Source organism: Ictidomys tridecemlineatus, chromosome 13 (genome assembly GCF_052094955.1).
Source record: "Ictidomys tridecemlineatus isolate mIctTri1 chromosome 13, mIctTri1.hap1, whole genome shotgun sequence".
Taxonomy (NCBI): Eukaryota; Metazoa; Chordata; class Mammalia; order Rodentia; family Sciuridae; genus Ictidomys; species Ictidomys tridecemlineatus.
Genome location: NC_135489.1, coordinates 93464991 through 93487690, shown reverse-complemented (window position 1 = coordinate 93487690; position 22700 = coordinate 93464991). Strand labels below are relative to the sequence as shown.

General features: G+C 40.3%; 1 protein-coding gene across 4 annotated transcripts in view; it reads left to right on the top strand.

Moving 5' to 3' along the window:
• The window catches only part of LOC101968704 (contactin-associated protein-like 3), a 202562-nt gene that overhangs the window by 131556 nt on the left and 48306 nt on the right, over nucleotides 1–22700 (top strand). For all 4 annotated transcript variants that reach the window (XR_013429916.1, XM_078030582.1, XM_078030583.1 and 1 more), the window contains 4 exons: nucleotides 5533–5704; nucleotides 9962–10068; nucleotides 13062–13181; nucleotides 18021–18218. Coding sequence is in view for 3 of the 4 variants with exons in the window: in XM_078030582.1 (XP_077886708.1) it covers nucleotides 5533–5704; nucleotides 9962–10068; nucleotides 13062–13181; nucleotides 18021–18218 (597 nt within the window). In the remaining variant the exon portion in view is untranslated. The remainder of the gene's footprint in view (nucleotides 1–5532; nucleotides 5705–9961; nucleotides 10069–13061; nucleotides 13182–18020; nucleotides 18219–22700) is intronic.

The window sequence follows — 22700 nt, the reverse complement described above, 5'->3', positions numbered from 1 at the left end:
CAGATTCACAGGGAGCTCAGACTATGACCGTATCTGGAAATAGGTCTTCCCTGGTGAGGGTGGAGCAAGTCATGCTCTGTTGGTGGGAATGTAAATTAGCACAGCCAGTGGGGAAGACAGTGTGGCCCTTCCTCAAGACTAGAACCGGAGCGACCTATGACCCAGCTCCTGGGCTTATAGCCAAAGGAAATGCCATCTGTGTGTCAGAGACACCTGCACTCACAAGGGTGTCACACCACTGTTCCCAACAGCCAGGATCTGGAATCCACCCAGTTGTCCATCCGCAGATAAACGATTTTTTCAAAATGGTATATAAACACAATGGAATAATGCTCAGGTGCAAAGAATCGTGAAATCTTGTATTTCCTATGGCATGGATGAACCTGGAGCACATTATGTTAAATAAGCAAGGCTCAGAAAGACAAACACTGCATGATCTCACTTTCTTGTGAATCTAAAACAGCAGATCTCATAGAAGTTGAGAGTAGAATAATGGTGACTGGAGCCTGGGGGCGAGGATGAGCATAGTCAACGGGTGCATTGCATATCTCAAGATAGAGAGGAGATTTTAAATGTACTCACCCAGAAGAACTGATAAAAAGTTATGGTGATGGACATGCTATTTATCCTGAGTTGATCATTCATTACCCAGTGTGTACATGAATTGAAATGTCATATTGAAGTTCATAGATATGAACAAATTTACATAACAACAAAAGTACAATTGATTTTTAAAAACTTAAATTTAAACAAATGTCATTAAAATGACCTCCAATCTAATATGATAGGTGTCCTTATTTTTAAAAAGCAGGGGGGATAGCCAGGCAGGGTGGTGCACATCTATAGTCCAGCAATTTATAGTATAGCAAAATATAGTCCAGGGGGTTGAGGCAGGAGGATTGCATGTTTGAGGCCAGCCTCAGAGATTTAATGAGGCCCTAAGCAACTTAAAATAAAATAAAAGATAAAAAGGGCTGGGGACATAGTTCAGTGGTTAAGTGGCCTTGGGTTCCATCCCTAGAGCCAAAATAAAAAAGGGAAATGAGAACACAGAGAAACACAGAGGGAGAACATCCAGAGAGACACCATGTGGATATGGAGCATAGGATGATCCACCTGCAAAGCTTCCTCCTGATCCACCTGCTGCTTCCTCCTGGGCCCCAGCACACTGCTGTGCAGCTGGCCTACGGAGGTCCGATTCAGGCCTCAGGACCCTGGTGCTGCCACTCTGCCAGGAGCCCCTTGACTTTTCAATTCTTTTAAAAAATATTTAGTTAGCAAAAATTATACACGTGCATGCGTGTGTGTGTGTGTGTGTGTGTGTGTGTGTAAGGTACACATAATATAAATATACATCATGTACGGATTACCACTGTCAGATTAATCAACACATCCATCCCACCATTCACAGTTACCACTTGTGTGTGGGAAGAGGACTAAGGACACTTAAAATTGGTTCTCATCAACTTCCCAGTAAATAACACAGCATTATTAACTACAGTCACCATGCTGGCTTACTTTGTTTTTAATGGGGATGATGAAAAGAGATTGGGAATTATGGACTGAAATGCATGTCTACCAGATAAGCTTCATTAAAGGGTCATGTGTGGGGACAATTTTAAACAGGCCACCCTTTATGGAGCTTCCCTTCATCATGCTGCTCCATAGGACAGTCACATGATAAATGATCATGATTACTTATTTTTTTTCCTGTTTTATTGCATGGTACATATGTTTCCCAGAGCCTTGGCTTCTCTAGAATATCTTAGGTATTTCTTTCATCTGATAAATGAAAAGCATGTTCTGTCCAAAGTGACTAATAGTTTAACTTTACCAGTGATTGCAACTTTCCTTTATTGCCAAGGAATAAAAAGGGAAACGTTTTACTAAATCAAGGAACATGGCAGCCTTTCGTAAGCAGAATATCTGCCGGCTCTTTGAGTGCAGCTAGAAAACATCACAGCCTTGGAGAGGGAGCTCAGAGAAGGGAGGCTAAGGAAGGTGTGATGAATCTTCATCTTGGGGATGTTCACATGGAAGGTCCTCATGTCATTCAAATTGCCAATAGTGAGAGGTACTTGCCAATCAGTGCTCCGGCTGCTGGTGGCTTCAGGACAGCTTCACATCGTGCCACTTTCTTCCTGGAGTTGTTTTGATGGAGAGAATGCAATATGAAAGGAAAATTCATCCTTAAAATTGACGGCAAGCCCACACATCATGCATCCCACAGTTCCAACATGGACCATCCTGTGAGCACCTTCAGTGAGAGTGCAGGACGCCGTCCACCTGTGAAGCTCTGGGTGTTCTCTTCCCTCCCATTCTGAGGAGTGCACAGCTGATCAAAGTTAGGATGTTGCTTTAGGATGTTGCTTCATGTGATAGATTTTATAACAACCCAAAGGGGCAGATTATTTTGCAAATAGTCCATAAAGCCAAGAACTATCACTTTAAAAGTAAGGGTTTATGAAGCTCTGACAGGTGGGAGGGAAAATGCCATCCAAACTCTTTATGATATCAAATAAAATTAACTAGAGGAGATGATTTGTCAAACAGTGAATATTGTATCACCACTTACAGTTTAACATTCTGCCTGTGAGTTAGAATAATGCCCAGGCATTCAAGAGCACATTTCTATAAATATATATGTGCTAATGTAATACATGCTTGTTACTTTTATTTATGTCACAATAGCATTTATTTTTACCAAGATCATTACAAAAATATTTAGAAAATATTTAATATTTTTCAAAAGAATGTACCACCTATCCCATTACATGAATATACCTATCTTATTTATTACCTCTGCTCTTCAATTTGACTGTTGTTAGACAATTGTCCTCTCTGCTTTTATCTTTTCTAAGATTATATAAAAATTACTTTTATAAATATTCTTGAGCTTGCCTGAGTTTTTTTAGTAAATTTTGAATTTTCTCTATGCATGCCTATTTAACTGAATTTACCCATTTGAATGTAAACCTTGGAAAACAATAGATTTAACCATTTTTACAATGTAAAGTGGTTAAGTTGAATTGATGCACATGAATTAGAAGTAGATCATTTCTTAACAGAAACAGCCTCTGGTACAGCTAATGTCATTACCCAGTTTAATACATTGAAGACCACATGATCCTATTACTACTACTACTACTACTACTACTACTACTACTACTACTATTACTGAATATTGAGTCCAGGAGTGTTCTCCTACCTACCACCTAAGCTACATCCCCTGTCTCTTTTATTTTGTATTTTTGAGACAGGGTCTCTAAGTTGCTGAGGCTGGCCTTGAACTTGTGATTCTCCTGCCTCAGCTTCCCAAGTTGCTGGGATTACAGGTATGCACTCCAGTGCCCAACTCCAGATTCTTCTCAAACATTGTACATTGCAAGCTTTAAGAGGATTTTATTCCATTCCATTCATTGATTGAATTAATTCCTTGATTCCAATAAAAAGAATCTTCATTGCCTGTTCTTTGAAATTGTACAAGTGATTGATAACATAAAGTCAAAGACAGATGAATGAAAACCACCTATGTTCTGTAATCATTGTTTAATTCTTTTTTTAAAAACAATTGTTGAATTAAGTTTGACACTTTGAGGTTTTATTTGAATTATAGTTCTTGAGTAATGCACAGATGTTAAATAATCCATGATAAAAAGCTAGAAAATAAATGTACCTTTGGTCACACTGATAAAATAAAGAAATAAATTCCAAGTTACAGATCAATCTAGAACCCATAGAGCTATGGCATTTACTTTTTTTGGGGGAGGTACTAGAGATTGAACCATTAAGCCACATCCCCACCCCTTTTGTGTGTGTGTGTTTTATTTAGAGACAGGGTCTCACTGAGTTGCTTCAGGCCTTGCTGAGTTGCTGAGGCTGGATTTGAACTCATCATCCTCCTGCCTCAGCCTCTCAGGCTGCTGGAATTATAGGCATGCACCTGGCAATACCTAATATTTAAATGATGGAAAGAATAAAGAAATTAGATTTCATAAGCTTGAAAAGAATAATGCTGTGCAATCAACACAAACAAGTTTTTTTAAAAATAGGGCAAATAATAAAAAATTTCAAAAGCTAAAATCTCGTGAAACACAACCAGAATTATTAATTTGATTTATGATTTGTTTGGCATTATGCTGTTAAGAAATGAGGCACCCATTTCATATTCACAAGTTAAAATATTTACTGAATCAGAATTAGATCATCTAAGACCCATGACTTATTATATAGGCCAAAGCAAAGATTTTTTTCATATGTTTAAAATGTTGTTAAGGAAAAGAAAAAGCAAGGAGAATATTTGATAGAGATCATATTGTGCTCCTCAGAACCTTAAGCATTACTACCTGGCCTCCTACAGAAAACATTTGCAGACTCTTGTTTTAGATAAATGCCTTGTAATTTGATTCTGCAACAAGTCCCTTTGTAATGCTTTCCTTTCTTTAATAGTAGTGTGCACTTTTATCCCTTCTCTTAATCTGGCAACACGTGAATCTAAGTTCCATTATCAAGTTATGTACTGTAGCTCAGCAGATGGTGGGAGAGTTCAGATCACTAATTTTCTACATGTTTGAATTTATGTGTGGGTAATATTGCCTAATTCAAATCAAAGTTGTGGTCTTGCTCATACTTATTAATGTAAGTATTTCTCTTCCACAAAGCCCACACGGTCAAGGTAAATTATATCATAAGCATCACCATTTGTACGTTAGTTGATGGGTGTGATGAGACTTTTAACATTTAACTTATTATACTGGAAATGATCAAGTGTCTGTTTAATTTCTGTTCGCTCATGGAACAGCCTATACTGTTCTTTTATTTATCATGATGTGCCCTAGAAGTGAGGTGTCTCCTTTTTCTTTTTATACTAAGTTGTTAACACTAGAATGTAGTCTTTGGTTATATATGTGACTAAAGCACTAAATACTGTTAGTAGAAAAGCCAATCTAAATATTTCTGTTCAGTCAACATAAAACTAGTTTTAAAATATTCTCAAATGCACACACATTCTAACACACAAAAACACCTTCAGGGTAGATATTAAACATGTTTAGATACATAGGAGCATCCAACTCTATTTTTAAGTAGCATTTTCCACACTTCACAAATACAGAGGCTCTTACATGAAATACGGGTTATGACTTGGCTCATTTTTAACTTCACCTTCATTTTAATTTCTCTTACTAATGCTACATGATGCCAAAATTTATTATTTCTTCTTCGATGAAATTTTAAAAGTCAAACATCTCTTCTTTTTGATGTGCAATAATTCCTTGTCATGAATTTAAAATCTTAATTCCCCCCCCCCCCACTTTTTAAATTTCTGAATTCCGGGTATTATCCCACATTTGATCAACTCTGACTTGTGTCCTTCTCACCTATCTAGTGTAGTGAGTGATGTCATGTGTCACCTCCTATCAAAATTCATTCTTCAAGAATCCATCAACAGGGAAGCTGCAGTCCTCAGAATAAATGCTGTGGACTAGCTTGGTGACGTTGTGGATTTCCTCCTGTCTTTGTCTCCGTGTGCAGGCTGTCCCGACAACAGCTCAGGCTCTGGATGTGCCAGTCCTCTGGGAGGGTTTCAGGGGTGCCTGAGGCTCATCTCCATTGGTGGCACCGTGGTGGATCCCATCTCGGTCCAGCAGGGGGCGCTGGGGAGTTTCAGCGATCTTCAGATAGACGCCTGCAGCATCACCGACAGGTAGGGCCTCCTGGGTCATCTCAGCAGGTGCCTCCAAAGCTAAAAGGAAAAAAAGGCAGGCGCATGGGGAAAAAGTGAATTTCATTCTCTTATTCTCTCTTTTTATCTACTATCTTTCTGCAGGGAATAAAATAGTCATACTACAGTGAGGATTCAAAACCTTCATTTTTAGTTGTATAAACTGTGTTTTTCGAATGACAGCATTTTATAAAAAGGTGTATGTATACCTTAGGAATTTTAATTAAAAATGGCCCCATGTTACTGGGCTCTTAGTCATCAACCCAGTGCTGGCCACCATGCCACTTGTGGGTGGCCATGCTGAGGGGCAGTGTGTCTGGACAAGTCACTGTTGTTTTCATTTGTGGTGTCAGCTATCGAATACCAAGTCTCTTCCATGGAGCAGATATGAAGTAATCTCTGGAACTTCACCACAGAGGTTGGTGAAGAGAGTTGTGTCATGACAAACTCAGTGAAAGATGGAGACTACAAGAAAAATATTTTAATTTTTAACAATGAAGCATTCACACAGTTCACACTGCTAGTTATTATGCCTTATCTCTATTACTCTTTTGGCTGAAAAGTTATAATCACTTAGAAGAATGATATTTCTCTGTATGAAATGCCTTATTGCCTTCCCCTTGGCATGTGCCATCAATAAATCAATGCAGATTATGACACGTAACTATAAGTGTGGAAACATCACACGGTACCCCCACAAACCTATACAGCTTTAATGTCAATTAAAATAAAATAAAGCCAAGAATTAATGATATAGATTAAAAATAAAAAGTTAATACAAATTTTAGACTGTCCAAACTTACTGCCTTCTACTTCATCAGTAGTTCATTAGTCATTCTGCTTTAAACATGAGCCATAAAACTGTCTTCTCCCCCTAAACTTGTTTCAGTTTACAAAGCATAGCGATATTTTAAAAGAACATAATTTCTATGGATTGAAATTTTCACTACTAAGAACTTGATTTAACCAAGAATAATTTCCCCCTTGAAACTTCTGTTGATTTGTAGGAAAATAGCGAGTCAAAGAGGAAGAGTGTATCACAAAACAATTGTCCCAATAACTCCTACTTTTGCCTGTGGGGTTGGAATTCTTGGCAGAGACTCAGGACTGCGTGGACAGGACCAGGCTGTGTCATGGGGATGGTGGTTGGGAGCCGGTCACCTGTGTCTGGAGATATGCCATGGAGCTGGTCACCTGCTCTTTGGGTGCCAGCTCACCAGGCAAGGTGCAGGACCCTCAGCCAACAGAGGCTCATGGGGAGGTATCCCAGGGCTCTCACTGTGAGGACTGAGGTCAGCTCAGCTGTGATGCAGCTGTGTGGTTTTCTCCTTTTGTAAGTCATTGCTATCTTGTCAAGGACCCCAGATGTGATCTGTTCACATCTTATCTGTGGGGAAGTGCTGTGGTTTGGATGTGTTAATGGCTTCAGGAAGTGGGGCCTAGAGGGAGGAAGTTAGGTCACTGGGCGCGTGCCCTGGAAGGGGAAGTTGGGACCCGCCCCTTCCTCTTTTTGCTTCCTGGCTGCCATGAGGTGAGCAGCTTCCTCTGTCATGTGTTCCACCATGATATGCTGCCTCAGCCACTGTGCGCTATAACCACTTCAGAGAAGGGTTTGTGGCTGTTATCCTTGTTGTTTTGGTAACAGAGATTGAACTCAGGGGCACTTGACCACTGAGCCACATCCCCAGCCCTATTTTGTATTTTATTTAGAGACGGGGTCTCACTGAGTTGTTTAGGGCCTCACTTTTTGCTGAGGCTGGCTTTGAACTCACGATCCTCCTGTCTCAGCCTCCTGAGCCACTGGGATTACAGGTGTCTACCACCATGCTGGCTCAGAGAAGGGTTTTAAGGAACACTTTTCAAATGAGATTACAAATTGGGTTATCCACTATTTCATTCTTGGGTCAGTGTATAGAGTCTATCCCTTCAACATGTTTTTATTTATTTTTTTTATTATTATTAGTTGTTCAAAATATTACAAAGCTCTTGACATATCATATTTCATACATTTGATTCAAGCAGATGTTTTTAAAACAACTACGTATCATAAGCAGTAAAAATGGGAAACCTGGTGCTACCATGTGATACTCTAAAGAGTAAAAGAGCTTTGCTATTTCCCTTCTCATTCAGTTTGGAAATCCTGAAAACTCACTTCTAAATATCTTGGGAACACAGGTCTATGAACCTCTCTCACCCTTTGGGGGAATTAAAAATTATTTTAATTCACAAAATAGAAATTTGTTCTTCAAACACCAAAGCTAAAAGCCTACTAAAGGTATGGGATATGAAGTCACCTTCTTTTACCAAAATTTTAGGCTAAGCAAAAAACAGCCACGTGTACTCAGGATGACATGCTGCCGAGCACGTCCTCTTCCTTCAGACTCTCAGGACCTTAGCGTAAAAAAAAAAAAAACAGTCCACCTTTGCCTTCCATGCCCTGCGTCATGGTCCAGGCCACCTGGAGCTCTCTGAACAGGAAGGCCTGCTACCTCCCCACTAGAACTGCCAGGTGGCACAGGCTCCCCACCTTTGACCCCACCTCTGCACTTTCTCCAGCATTAGTCTCCTTTGCTCTGGATGGCTTCTCTGGACTACATGTAAAATTGTCATTCTTGACATGTTTACTTGAAAAAAAACATTACGATGAGCCTGTTCATATGTTTCTGATCACTTAATAGTTCTTCTAAGATATCTTAAGTAAAACTACATTATCAGCAGTGGTTTGCAATCTTCTTATGATTTGTGCAATCTTCACGTCAGGTTGATCTTAAAATGTTCCATATGTTAAGGAGGAGGGCAAGAGGGCCATGGGCAAGGAGAAGGGGAAGGGGAGGAGGACACCGGCCAATGGTCCTCCTCCACCCGGCCTCCCACCTTCTTACCTGTCCATCTGACACCTACTCATGGCTCTGGGTCCCTGTCATACTTTGACCCTTGAAATATTTGAAAATTGTGACTCTGATTGCCCACAATTATTCTCCTGTTAGACTAAACTCTCCTGAACTTGAGGTAATTAGTCAAAATCTTGACCTTAAACTTGTGGTACTTTGCTGGGGTGCCAGCACGCCGGGGTGCTGGGGGCACAGGCAGGTAATTCCGTGATCTCTTCTGCCACAACCCTTTCAGTTTCCTCGAAGGATTCCTTCGAAGCCCCTGGAGACTCCTGCCAGTGTCCACATGGTAGCTTCCTGCCTGGCCTTGGTCCTCCAGCCACAAGCAGGAGGTCTGCCTTCCCCCCACCCCACCCCTCTCCGGCTCCTGCTCTGGGCCCCTGCAGGCAGGGCCAGGTCCTAGCTCCCCTGCACCTGCCTTTCCAGTACACACTGCTTTCCCCCTCGCAGCCTTGGCCTCCGAGTTCTGGGCGTACAGTGCAGCATTCTCAGCCAGGGGACAAGGTGGGCAGGGGCAGATCCCAACCCAGCCTCTGGGAGGCCACCATTTGTCCCTGGAATCTCCCCGCTATGCTTAGAAACTTGCCCGTTCACCCAGCACCCTTCTCCAAGTTCTTCTAAGAATCTGGAGGCCAGTAGGCTGGAACAGCCTCACAGCTTTACAGTGGGATGCGACAGAATCCAGCAAGCTCTGAAAGTGCGAGAACTCCACTGTGCTCTCTATCACGATTGTGTTGGCTATTCGGGGCCCCCAGAGACTCCCCATGTACTTTAGGATAAATCTTTCTATCTCTAAAAATAAGAATTTAAAGCCATGGACAATTTTATAGATATTGCACTGAATCTACGATAGATCTTAACATTGTTAAATCTACCATTATCTGATCACCCATTCTAATCTAAAGGGCCACACGTGGACCTGAGTTAAATGTTCTTCACGATTCCTGGAGCTGTGTTGCATTAGGATGGAAGGTGCTCCTGTCTCTCTCTTTCCTCCTTCTCTGTCTCCTCTTCTTTGAAAAACGTCCACGATGTAGTATAGTGCGTGGCAAATTTTATGTCTGTAATTGATTTTCCCAGCCACACATTAAGTTAGTATTTTGTCACAACAGAAAAAAAAATATGATGTGTTGAAAGTTGTCAAAGATACATAATGATCAGTTATAGGCCAGTAAATGTATTTAAATAAATGTATCACGATGACCAGAAAATCTTGATGACAAATCACTAGTAACACGGCATTTTCTTGGGTATGTTGTACTTTTGCATTAATCTATTTTTAGTAAAGAGGGTTTTCATTTTATGCAGACTGACCAAGGAGAATACAGCCGTATCTGTTTCCTTACAGATGCCTGCCCAGCTTCTGTGAACATGGGGGTGCATGTGCCCAGTCCTGGGACACCTTCTCCTGCAACTGCGAGGGCACAGGTTACACTGGAGAGACCTGCCATTCCCGTAAGCCTTCCACCTCATTGTCCCCATTTCTGTGTCTTTGTCACTTCCTTTCCTTTTCATTCATTGTTTATGTGTGTCTGCATCTTTGTGATCACATATTCAAATGAGTCTTTATTAATTATTAATATTATCAATTAATAAGTATTTAATAATAGTTAATTTCTAGCTTATATTTAAACCACCTCACTTTATTTTATCATTAATTAGTTATCCCCCACCATGTTGGGGATCAAACCCAGAGCCTCATGCATGCTGGCAAGCACTCTACCACGGAGCTTGGCCCCCAACCCCAAGCTCATTTAATACAAGGGTGTTGAGACAGTGTACAGAAATATGGAGTACTAAGTCGGTTACACAAAAGAAGCTGGTAAATATGATGAATTCGGTATGGTAGAATAAAAGTAAAGAGTAAAATTAAGCTAGATTAAACCAGGAATGCATGATGTCACAACTCATTCCTTGAGTTGGGCTGTAGTTTCAATTGAGAATCCTTTTAATCAAAGAAAAGTAGAAAAACACTCAGTTGCCTGGCTGTCAACATTTATTATTAAATGTAATAAAATTAAGTATAAAAAAATAACGGGATGGAAATTATAGAAGAGGCAATTAGATATCAGCTAAAAACTAGCAGACCTTTAAGGTCTCTTACAACTGTAATTTTCCTTGGTGGTAATGATGATTATAAGTGAATAATTATAAAAGTCTGCATTTATGGAGTACATAAATGTATCTATCCTCATGCAAATAGTGATTTGCATGAATTAACTCATTTAACCCTAAAGCAGCTTCAAGAATAAAGTACTCTTATTATCCTCATTGCAAACTGAGGACAGAGAGAGGTCAAGTAGCTTGACCTTCAGGCTACTTAAAGGCACCCTGAGGATTTGAACTTCAGGAAGTAGGCTCTAGATCCTTAGCTCCAGCATTTGAAGGGTGCTCCTCATACCAGAAGCTTCAGAGTCACTGGGAAATAAAGAACAAATAAAGAACCTCAGGTCTCACCCAAACCTACTGGACCTGAATCTCTTGGGATGGAGCCCAGAGGTCTGTTTGAACCAGCTTTGCATGTGCTCCTAATGGACACTGTAGGAAGCACTTCTAGGTGACTTGCTATAACTTGTCTATACTGCCTCTCCCAAGTAGACGTCGTCTGTCATTAGTGAAGAATCATCCTCTATCTTTTAAAGCCCAGACTAGTTTATTGACCACTAATTTGTTAATGATTAGATCATGCCAGACGCCTTGAAAATCTCTCTCTCACACACACACACCCTTTTTTGTTGTTGTTGTTTGAACTTTTAAAGTTCTCTTCTCTCTGCGCATCTCCGCTGACATTTCTCCACGTCTCCTTGCAAACAATTTGCCCTTCCCTGGGTCTTTAAAGAAACAGTGTAAGACAGGAAATCATCACTTCGACTCCCTTGCACTGCGGTTCTACTTGAAACTTATAGCAACTCCTTGTGACTTCTTTAATTTGATTTTTATAAAAACTGTAACAGGAAGGCAGGGTGTGGAGTGTTATTAACTCTGCTCTCTGCATGCAAATGAGGCTTAGGGAGAATCCTGTGCTCCCAGCTTGAGGATCTAGACAAGAGCTTCTCAGGGGAGCAGACAGTCCACGGCCATCTCTGCTGCAAATGTAACTCAGAGCAAATCTGAGGGAAAATATCAGAAATTTGAAGAGGAGCTATTCAGATGTCACTCTGATGTAATGGTATGGTTGCTAATTGTGGTTCTCCATAATTGTGGCTTCCAAACAGGTACACCAAGCAAAGGTGACATTTCACCAAGCCCACAGTCAAGGACCGTGAGACAAGACGGCTTAGAGTTAAAACAGGTCATTTTTGTTTGGGACACTCATATAATTATATGTGTACACATTGTCGTTTAAGTCAAGAAGTTCACAGAAAACAAGAATTCTCCTAGTTTGTTCACTGTGTAGGTCTGATCATTGTCATTAATATGAATGAATCCGAGCAGGCATTTATAAATTTTTGCATTTAAATAAATATACAAGTGGGAAAGAATGACAGAAAAGCAATCTATCCTGTTTGTGTTTTCATCTAAGAAGTTTGTTAAATAACTCTGTTGATTTGGACCATTTACCGTGGGGCCATTCTCATTTGACAGCTGGTTGTAATTTACCTTAAGGTTGCTTAGATTTAAGATGTCCTCTTGCAAAGTTTTTTTCCTCCTGTTTTGCAAAATGAGAGAGAATAACTCTCATCCCCTTCCTCGGGCTTTGCTGTGGACCCAGAATAAGTCAACCTCATCAAGAACAAAGAAAATAACGCAGATTGGGAGCTAATTAGAATTGCAGTGCAGGAAAACACAGATTTAAGCAATCTTGAAAAATGTATCCTGAGGTTTTACTAAATGGCAGAGAATTTATAGCTTTAAACTATGAGGGGGTTGGAAGTGGCATGACTTGTTGGAAGGTATTAGGTTGCTGGCGGAGGTTAAGCTGTTCTGTAAGGAAGGGAATTTGAATAGAATCATGAATCCACAGCAGAAAGGATTCAGATTCACAGATTTCTCTAAAATGCCCCTTCAAATCTTTGCCACTAGGCTTCAGAATCTTCATCTTCCTTGCTCAAAAGCAAGAGAACATTTACATATTGAAACTACAATCCCTAGACATTGCCCAGTGACCTCACATTCCCATGAAAATCTTCATTTTAGTCACCAGTACACTTTTTTCCTTTTTCTTCAAATAGAACTATATGCCAAATATTTATTCAGCACCTAACGATGTTCAACACTTAAATCCATCTTGACTTGCTAACGTCCTTCTCCTTTGTTAGTGAAAGTAAATTAAATTTATGTCACCTTTCTGTCTTCTACCTAATCAAATACAATGTCATACAAACTAATAAAAATGATGTCGGGTAATATGTATCGTGTGTCTGTAATTCAGAAATGGAAAACTCTGGACACTAATTAAACCGATTGAGGGATCCCTTCTGCTTCTGATGGGTGGTGTTCTCCTACAGCGCTGTATGAGCAGTCCTGCGAGGCCCACAAGCACCGAGGGAGTCCTTCTGGGCTTTACTATATCGATGCTGATGGCAGTGGCCCCCTGGGACCGTTTCTTGTGTACTGCAACATGACAGGTACGTTAATAACCTTCAGACCTGGATATCGACTGTTTATGCCCATGATCAGGATAGACCAGGGAGAGATTTGCTAGTTGGCAGCATTGTTAAAACATGCAACTTGATATATTGGCTAATTTTATTGTCCATAAAACTTCCTTGTATTTCTGACTTACCTTGGTTGGGTTATAGGTGAAACTTAAGGTTCTGCTATGACTGCAACACTTGTCACAATTACATATTTTTCATATGCACCATGATGACAGATAAAGCTTTGATTCTGTGATTTACATATTTTAAAAATTTAGAACAAAAAAGAGAGTTTTAAAAGTACTAATAAGATATGTATGCATGTGTGTGTATCTATATCTTCAATAGCATGTGATTTTTATAATAAAAGAAATTTGATTTGTGTTAATATTATAAAACCACTTCTGGTTTAGATATTATTACAAATGAACACAGCTTGATTGTTGAAGGTTGCTGTAAAATGCCTCTTAGGTAATTAAATTTTTACAGAAATCTGCCCTAGCAAATTTCAGTGAGCACTCTGGAAAGAAGAAATGTGAAATCAATAGTTCTCATTTAGTGTGCAGAGAAAAGGTTGTGAAGTCCCGTCAAACTGGACAGTGACCAAATGGACCAGCAAACACCTAGAAAAGAAGGAAACAAACAAATGAAAGTACATAGAAATTAAAAATGCTTTAGTGAAGATTGCCAAAGAATGTTTAAAATGTGAATATTCCAAAAATTTAGAACCACGTGATCAGCAAAGCGCTGAAGATATAAAATACAGAAGTCCCACCAACAGAAACTCACCACCTCCCAAACTCCCTGGTTCCGACAATCATACTCACGCGAGAAGGGTCCTGCACCCAGAGCATCAGTCATGCAGCTTTCCCGGGACCCCTTGCTGTGGTCCAGCTTCTTCACAATGGGTTCTTGCAGTAATGTGGTCTTGGCAAATAGCAAAGGACTTAGCCAAGGTCACCCTTGCAAGGATCTTGTCATTGTTTGAAGATGAGAAGAAGGAGGCTTGGTGAAGTTGGTAAGGGAAGCATCTAATGACAAAATCTAGTTAATGACAGAGGAATCACTAACTCCCCTAGAAAAAGTCATCTTCTCTCTGGAGGTTGCATTGCTTATAGCAGATTCAGCAAAAGCAATTTAAAAAGGTGCTGTTGTCAAATAATTGTTCCACTAGCTTGAAAAATGCATGTAGAGTGATAGCTTTCAGGAGCCAGTGGCTTCCATCTGTCTTGCTAAGGAGTTTGGAAGTCACCGCTCCATCTTACTAAGTCAAAAACTGGACAAAATGAAAAATCAATGACTCTTCCTAGATCTAGCAAAGATGCAGACTCCAATACGGCAGGGATGTTAGAATGAGCAGACGAGGAACTGAAAACCACTGGGACTGACAGATTAACGGTCTAAGAGACCAAGCAGACAGCATGCAAGAGCAGAGGAGCCGTGCATCCGAGAGGAGGGAATTCTCAAAAAGAAGGAAAAAGGGATGCCAGAAATCCAACTATTGGAACAAAAATGAAAACACGCCTCAGATGAGTTCATTAGGAGACTGGATATAGCAGAGGAAAGAAATCTCTATGTTTGAGGATATCAAAATAGAAATTTCCAAAACTGAAAAGCCAAGAGATTTTTTTTTTAAAAAAAAAGACTGAAAAAACTAAACCCAGCATATCATGAGAATTGTGATATAATTATAAAAGGTGTAACTTCCATGTAAACGGAATATCAGGAGAAGAAATAAAGAAAGGAACAGAAGCCAATTTTGAAGCAATAATCACTAGGATTTTTCATGAATTTTTGTCAAAACACCCATCACAGATCCAGGAAGTTCAAAGAACACTAAAACAGGACATGCTACCACCACTGCCAACGTAAAACCATGCCTGGGCACGGACACTCAAACTGTGGGCCATCAAAGGTAAAGAAAAACCTTGACCGAAGTCAGAAAAAAACAAAACAAAACCATAACAACAACAAAACCCCACCTCACCTCCACAGGAGCAAAGATAAGAATCATATCCGACTTCTCAGCAGAAATCCCACAAGGAAGAAGAGGTTTACAGGTGAGTAAGTCTCCTGATGCTCTCTGGGACAGCCGTTTTCCAGATAGATCTCAACCTGTTTTTCTATTATCACACTGTGATCATGCATGACTGCAAATCTATTAAAGTGAGTTACCCAGGATCATCAAACCACAACTCAGGACCCAAAATGGCACGTGACTGATTATCTTCAAGGCCCCACTGAGTGTCAGGTGTCTGTGGATTGGATCCAGTCGACAGGAGAAACCTGAAGGTGAATGCAGAGTAGGAGTCATGCACACAGGATGGCCAGGAGTTTGAAGATTCTAAAATGAAAAGAAATTCATGCTGAGAACCTTGTGAAAGGAAAGAGCCTTGGAACTGAGATTGCTGCAGGAGGCCTGGGCGGCCCCTCTGTGAGGACAGCAGGCCACAGTCATTGAATTCAAGCCTGTGTTCCCTCCTTCAGTTCACAGGTTCTGTCCGTCCTTTCCGTCCCTTCGTGGACACTGTGCTCTCCATAGGAACCATGGCCAAAGGGTTGTTCCAGCCGCACTGCCGGCTTCCTTGTCCTTCTGTTTGTTATTTTGATACGGTGGGAATATGGTTTGTTATTTTGATATGGTGAGCAGCAGTAAGACTGTTAAACTTCTCTTACACACATTTGGAAACCAAGTCATTAAAAATCCTGAGATGTGACAGGATGGGAGGGTGATTTCTCAACAGAAAACCTAATACAGCTGGGCATGGTGGCACACATCTGTAAACCTAGTGACTAGGGAGGCTGAGGCAGGAGGATTGCAAGTTCAAAGCCAGCCTCAGCGACTTATCGAGGCCCTAAGCGACTCAAGAGAGACCTTGTCTTAAAATAAAACATAAAAAGGGTTGAGATATGGCTCAGTGATTAAGCATCCCTTTGGTCAATTCCTGGACTAAAAAAACCCCCAAAAAATAAACAACAAAAAACACACGTACTACATTGCTTTGATTTTGAATTCTTAAAAATGTATATCCATATGAATTTTCCCCATCCCTACAGTTTGGAAAAACTCCTATGTAAAGTGTCCCTTATACTAAATATGTCTTTTTTTTAGAAGCTAAAGGACCAGGCAGCATTGATGTAGTTGAACTGGAGTGACTTCAAAGCAGCTCCTTGTCCACTGACCCATAGCTATCCATTCAGCTAGGCGATACGATCAAGCATGAGTTCCCTTGGGAAATGAAAGAACCTAAAGTTCTTCCCTTGGAAGTTTGTTCTTTTGTGTGTTTTTGTTGTTGTTGTTGTTGTTGTTATTTTATCAAAACAATCTAATGGTTGGGTGTGGTGGCACATAGCCTGTAATCCCAGAGACTTGGGAGGCTGAGGCAGGAGGATTGCAAGTTGGAGGCCAGCCTGCACAACTTAGCAAAGCCCTTTCTCAAAGTAAAAATACATAAAAGGGCTGGAGGTTTAGTTCAGTAGTACAGTGCCTCTGGGTTCAACCCCCAGTACCACAAAAAAAAAAAAAAAAAAAAACAGACAAAAGTAAAAGAAAACAAATTCAAGTGATCAACACAACAGAAATACATCAGAAATTATCATCAGATGGACAGATGGCCAGGATTACTGCCTGGACGCTCTATGGGACGCCCAAGGCATGTCATTCTTCAGGGCTTGCTTACTGAGAAGTTGATAGGCTTTGAACAAAGTTGCTTCCTGTGGAATTCCATCAATCTTTAGGTCCCATCATCCCCAAATGCATCTTTTATAAATTTATTTGATAATAAGGAAAATAAACACACAGATGAGGAAAATACTGAGCAAAAAAGATACATGGACATGCCCAGTTTAGCCTCATTTTTGTGTTGATGTAAAAAGTGATTTTTATATTATTAGACAAGTCACAGAAATTTAATCATCAGTTCTCCCAATATATTCTTCTCTTTGAGGCTGAATTCTGGCTAATGCGTTGCTAAACAAATCCAAGGCAAAAAGTTCACTGCGAACTCGCAGTGATTCAAATTTTGATTAAAAACTTAATTAAGATGAAATCTCAGTGTAGTTTTTTATTTGCATTTTCCTCCAAAATTACACTGAGATTTCATCTCACAGCAGTGAGAATGGCAGCCATCAAGAACACAAGCAATAATAAATGCTGGAGAGGATGGGGAGGAGAAGGAACACTTGTACACCGTTGGTGGGACTGTAAATTAGTACAACCACTATGGAAATCAGTATGGAGTTTCCTCAAAGACTAGGCATGGAACCACCATATGCCCAGCTAGACGGCGTGTGGGTCTTCATCGTAAAGAATGAAAGTCAGTATCCTGCAGTGACACACGCCCACCCATGTCGATAGCTGCACAGTTCTCAGTAGCTAAACCGTGGAACCAGCCTGGGTGTCAGTCAACTGATGAATGGCGACAGAAAATGAGGTATAGATACACAATGGAGTCTTATTCGACCATAAACAAGAATGGAATCATGTCATTTGCAGGGAAACGGATGGAACTAGAGACCATGATGTTAAGTGAAATTAGCCAAACTCAGAAGGTCAAGGGTTGAAGGCCTTCTCTCATATGTGAGAGCCAGAGAGGAAAAGAAAGTGGAGGAGGAGATCTCATGAAAAGCAGAGGAGGGGAGGAGGGGACGAGGGGAAGCGCTGAAGAGTGGCATTGGCCTCATTATCTGGGTAGATGGGTGCAGGCACACAGGGTAACGACCAACCCCACCACGTTCAGCTGCAGTGCACCAATAACAACGCGGGAAGGAATGAACTGACTCCTGCCCCGCGGTGACGCCTCCGCTTTGCCCCTTTCTGCTCCGCAGACGCCGCGTGGACCGTGGTGCGGCACAGTGGCCCGGACCAGGTGACCGTCGGAGGCGGCCCCCGGGGGCGCGCACGCTCGGTGACCTTCGCCTACGCGGCCAGCGCAGGGCAGCTGCGGGCAGCGGTGGCCCTGGCGGAGCGCTGTGAGCAGCAGCTGGCTCTGCGCTGTGGTTCCCGGCCGCTTGCAGACCCACGAGGTAAGGAGGACCCCTGCCTGGGGCCGCGCTGCAGGGCGCCCTCCCACAGGACGGACGCTCAGCGCGCAGGACTAGTGACATGTTTGGTTTTTTTAAATCAAAGAAACTTTGCTAATAACAGATGCCAACTTTGACAATTAGAGGAGAGTGGGGTTTTAGGGTGGATGAGGGTTAACAGTTCTTTCTGGAGACCAGCTGGGACCTTCCCTTCAGATTGTCTCAGAAGGTCCACCTGTCACTCCCAGCCCCATAATTACTGAAGTTATTACAAGAGTTTTCCGGCTGGTCTCTCATCCATTTCCCCCAGGTTATCTAATACACTGTCTTCATCTTCAAAAATGCAGATTATCTCGAGGAAGCGCTGCTTGCATCATAACCTTCTGCTCTTAAGTAGATGTTTCTCCCTCCTTCTAGGGACTCCCACAGTCTCTTACAGAACCCTTTGATGCTCCCCAATAAAGTTGTTCTTTTTTTTTTTTTAGCAAGTACTTTATTTTCATTAGTAAATACTGAGATTTGTCTTTCTTTCTTTTCTTTTTTCTTTTTTTTTCTTTTTTTTAGAAATTCAGCAATCTAAACTAGTGTAAGTTAGCAGCATAGTAAAGCCACTCTTAAAATTTTAATCTACAATCTTCTATTCAAATGCACTGAAAGGTATTGGTGTGTGACTCTCAGGTGCAGACGTGTCCTTCAGAATCACTGTCCCATACCTGTACTGCCTCCCCTAATCGCCATGGCTCCTGGTCAGTTGGCCCCGTGGAACATTCCAGACCACAGTTCTTCTCTGTGCCAGAAATTTCCTGCTACTTTCTCTGCTTGGATGGCCCCCTCCTGCCTTTCACCCTTGGATCTTACCTGTTGTCTAGACCTATGCAATCCTCACTTGGGTCCCTTCTCAGAGCGATCTAGTCTCCTTTGAATGCCTATCTGCTGGTTCCAGTGACTAAAAAGAGCAAAGGACCTGTTTCATTTCACATCTAAGTTTGAAGTCCAAGTCTATTCTGTAGCATCTGCAGAAATTCAAGCAATTGCTTAATCTTTTTTTTTTAGAGAGAGAGAGAATTTTTAATATTTATTTTTTAGTTTTCGGCGGACACAACATCTTTGTTTGTATGTGGTGCTGAGGATTGAACCCGGGCCGCACGCATGCCAGGCTTGAGCCACATCCCCAGCCCAATTGCTTAATCTTTTGCATCTGTTTCTTCTTCAGAGACACCGAACTGATCTCATGGAGTCCTACATAAATGAGATAAACTACATAAAGTTCATTAAATAAGTAATCCTCACTCCTAGCTCTGTAGTTTTATTCTCATTCCCAGCTCTCCAGGTTTTTATATTTATAGTTGTCATTACTAGGTTCAAGTATTTGTTGATTCATCATGGTTGAAGTTTAATCAGTGAGAAAGATGATTATAGTAAGCCAGACCAGGACTATGGAACAAAATACTAGATAGTTACCAGGGAAAGCCAGGCATGAGGAAGAAAGGGAACAAGTCACATGGGAGTGACCTCTAATGGAACCAGTAAACAATATTTCCTGATGTGTCAGTGAGCAAGCACAGTGTGCATGGACCAGCCTGTACCCTGTGCACTACACAGGTGTGCACAAACCCTTCCCAATGGGGTTGGGATTTAATTGATGCACTCGCCAGTCGTTGTCCATTTGGTTTTATTTCTAGATACAAGATGAATTTGGAGAATGAATAATTAAAAGTGAAATAAGATGCATTTCTTAAACTACATTAGGAAAAATGTAGTGTCATTTTCTCTGTCTTAGAGTTATTGTGGCAAAGGGGCCACTGGAGAATTTTAAATATAAACTTAACCCAGACAAACATGTAGAAGGAACCTAAACCTTTCAGAAGCTCCTGATTAGGGAAGAGATGACATAGAAGGGTAACATCGGTTGAACTTTCCTTAGGACGTGAGCTCTGATCTGCTTTGCCTTATAATGTGTATAAGCAAGTCAGAAAGAACTTTAATTTGACGCCTTGCAACACTGTAAATGAAGTAACATTTGACTTTGCAAATGTCTTATACCTGTAAATTATAATTTAACTGATCTGACCAACAGCCTGGGCTTGGAATTTTGAAAAATATCTTCAGGTGATCTTTTGGAAACTACTGTGTTAGGGGCTAAAATAATTGAGAAAATGAAGTATTCTACTCCAGTCATTGAAAGTTTTCTGGTTTTCTTTTGAAAAAGAGCCTATAGTTTTCCCTTAGGATTTTATTGGTTTTGTAAATGAATTTTTAAAAATTTGAGCCAACTGCACATTCATACACACTTGTGAGAAATCATCAAGTGAACCTTTACCCAGTTCTCCCAGTGGTAATGTCTTGCAAAACTTGAGTGCAGTATCACAACCTTGTCAGTCAAGATACACAAGATTTCCATCGGCATGAGCCTCCTCTGGCTCAGTATCCACACCTGCTTCTACCTCCTACTCATCAGTGGTAACCCCTGGCAACCACTAATCCGTTCTCCATTTATTTTCCATTTGAAGAATGTTACATAAATGGAATCAGAAAGTAGAAACTTTGGGGATGGACTTTTTCACTCAGCATAATCCCCTTGAAATTCATTAGAACGTTGTACCCATTATGAATGTGTGATCATCAGTGTCATTTTCCTGGGATCAAAATGGCCAAGATCACAATTGTTGGCTAATTACATGGTTAATTTTATAAAGGAAAAAAAAGGTGCCCAAGTGGTTTCTAGGGTGGCCATACTAGTTTACATTCCCCAAACTTCCACTTTATAAGACTTTGATTTCTTCCACATCCTCCTTATGCTTTAGCAAAAGTTTTACTTTTGATGAGGTCGGATTTATCGTTTTTTTCCCCTTTTGTGGGTTTTACATTTGCTGTTAAGTCTAAGAATTCTTTCTCTAACTCTAAATCCTAAAGATTTAAAAAAATTTTTCTAGTGGTTTATATTTTATATAAAATATTTTATATTTTATGTTCCACTTTGGGATGATTTTTATGTGTGTGAGAGTTTGGCCCAGTTTCCCTAATGCCATTTATTGAAAGACTGTCCTTCCTCTTTTGAATTACCATTTCAACACTGCCAGATACCACTTGGACATATTTGTGTGGTGGGTCTGTTACTTGATTCTTTGTCTTCAAAATCTGTACCCTGCATCAATATCACAATGTCTTGATTAGTGTTTCTATGTAGTAGGTGAGAATTATTCCAACCACATATATTTTCAACTAATTTGTTTAAATGCCTTGGGGCATAATTGCTGGATTTTATGGTAATGCTGGTAAGCCTATTAAGCACCAAATTGTCTTCCAAAATGCCTGGGCCATTTTATATTCCAATCAGCAATAAATGAGAGGTTCTGTTGCTTTACATCACGGCCAGCATTTGATAAGGTCAGTGTTTTGAACTTTAACCATTCTAACAAGTGTGCAGTAGTATCCCATTATTGTTTTTGTTTGCAGTTTCCTAATAACATGTGATTTTGAGGGTATCTTCATATTCTGCGTTTCATCAATAGATCTTATTTTTTCTGGTATCTGTTCAGATCTTTTGCCTCATTCTAATTGGGTTATTTATGGATCTATTGAGTTCTACAAATTATTTGCATGTTTTAGATACAAATCTTTTATTAGATTAGTATTTTTCATTTTAGAAGCTTTTTAGTTTTTAAAAAATCCACTTTATAAAATGATTTTCATTGATGGGACTTTTGCTGTTGCATCTAAAAACTCATTGACACACCCAAGATCAACTTGATTTTTTCCTTTTACCATCAGAAGTTTTGTTGTATGGCATTTTAATTTTGGTATGAAAGGTGGAAAGTGCCTAGATTCACCTTGTTTTGCATGTGGATTGTTAGTTGTTCTAATACCACTTTTGCAAAAACTGTACTTTCCCCATTGAGTTGTCTTTGGTCTTTTTCAAAGTTCTGTTGATTTTCTGTGTGTGGATGTATATGTAGGTCCTCTATTCTGTCCCATTGATGGGTTTATCTACTCTTTTCCCAATGCCATGCTGTCTTGAGTATTGTGGCTTTGTAGTGGGTCTTGAAGCCAGGTGCTACCAGTCCTCTGACTTCATTCATCTTCAGTAGTGTGTTGGGTATTGTCAGTCTTTGCCTTTTTATGTAAACTTCAGAATCAGTTGTCAATATCCACAAAGGAACTTGCTGCGATTTTAATGAGGCTTGCACTAAATCTATAGATCAGTTTGGGAAGATCTTGACACTTTCACACTCTCAGTTCTTCCTATCCATGGACATGATATATCTCTCCATTTACTTAGGTCCTCTCTGATCTCCTTCTTCAGAATTTTATACTTTTTTTTCCCATATAGATTATGTGCCAATTTTGTTAATTTATACCTAAATATTTAACTTTTAGATCTAGTGTAAAATATGTTGTGCTTCTAATTTCATATTCCAGTGGTATTCTGTTTTATACAAGAAAGCAATCAACTGCTGTCCTGCAGTCTTGAGCTAAACACTTTCT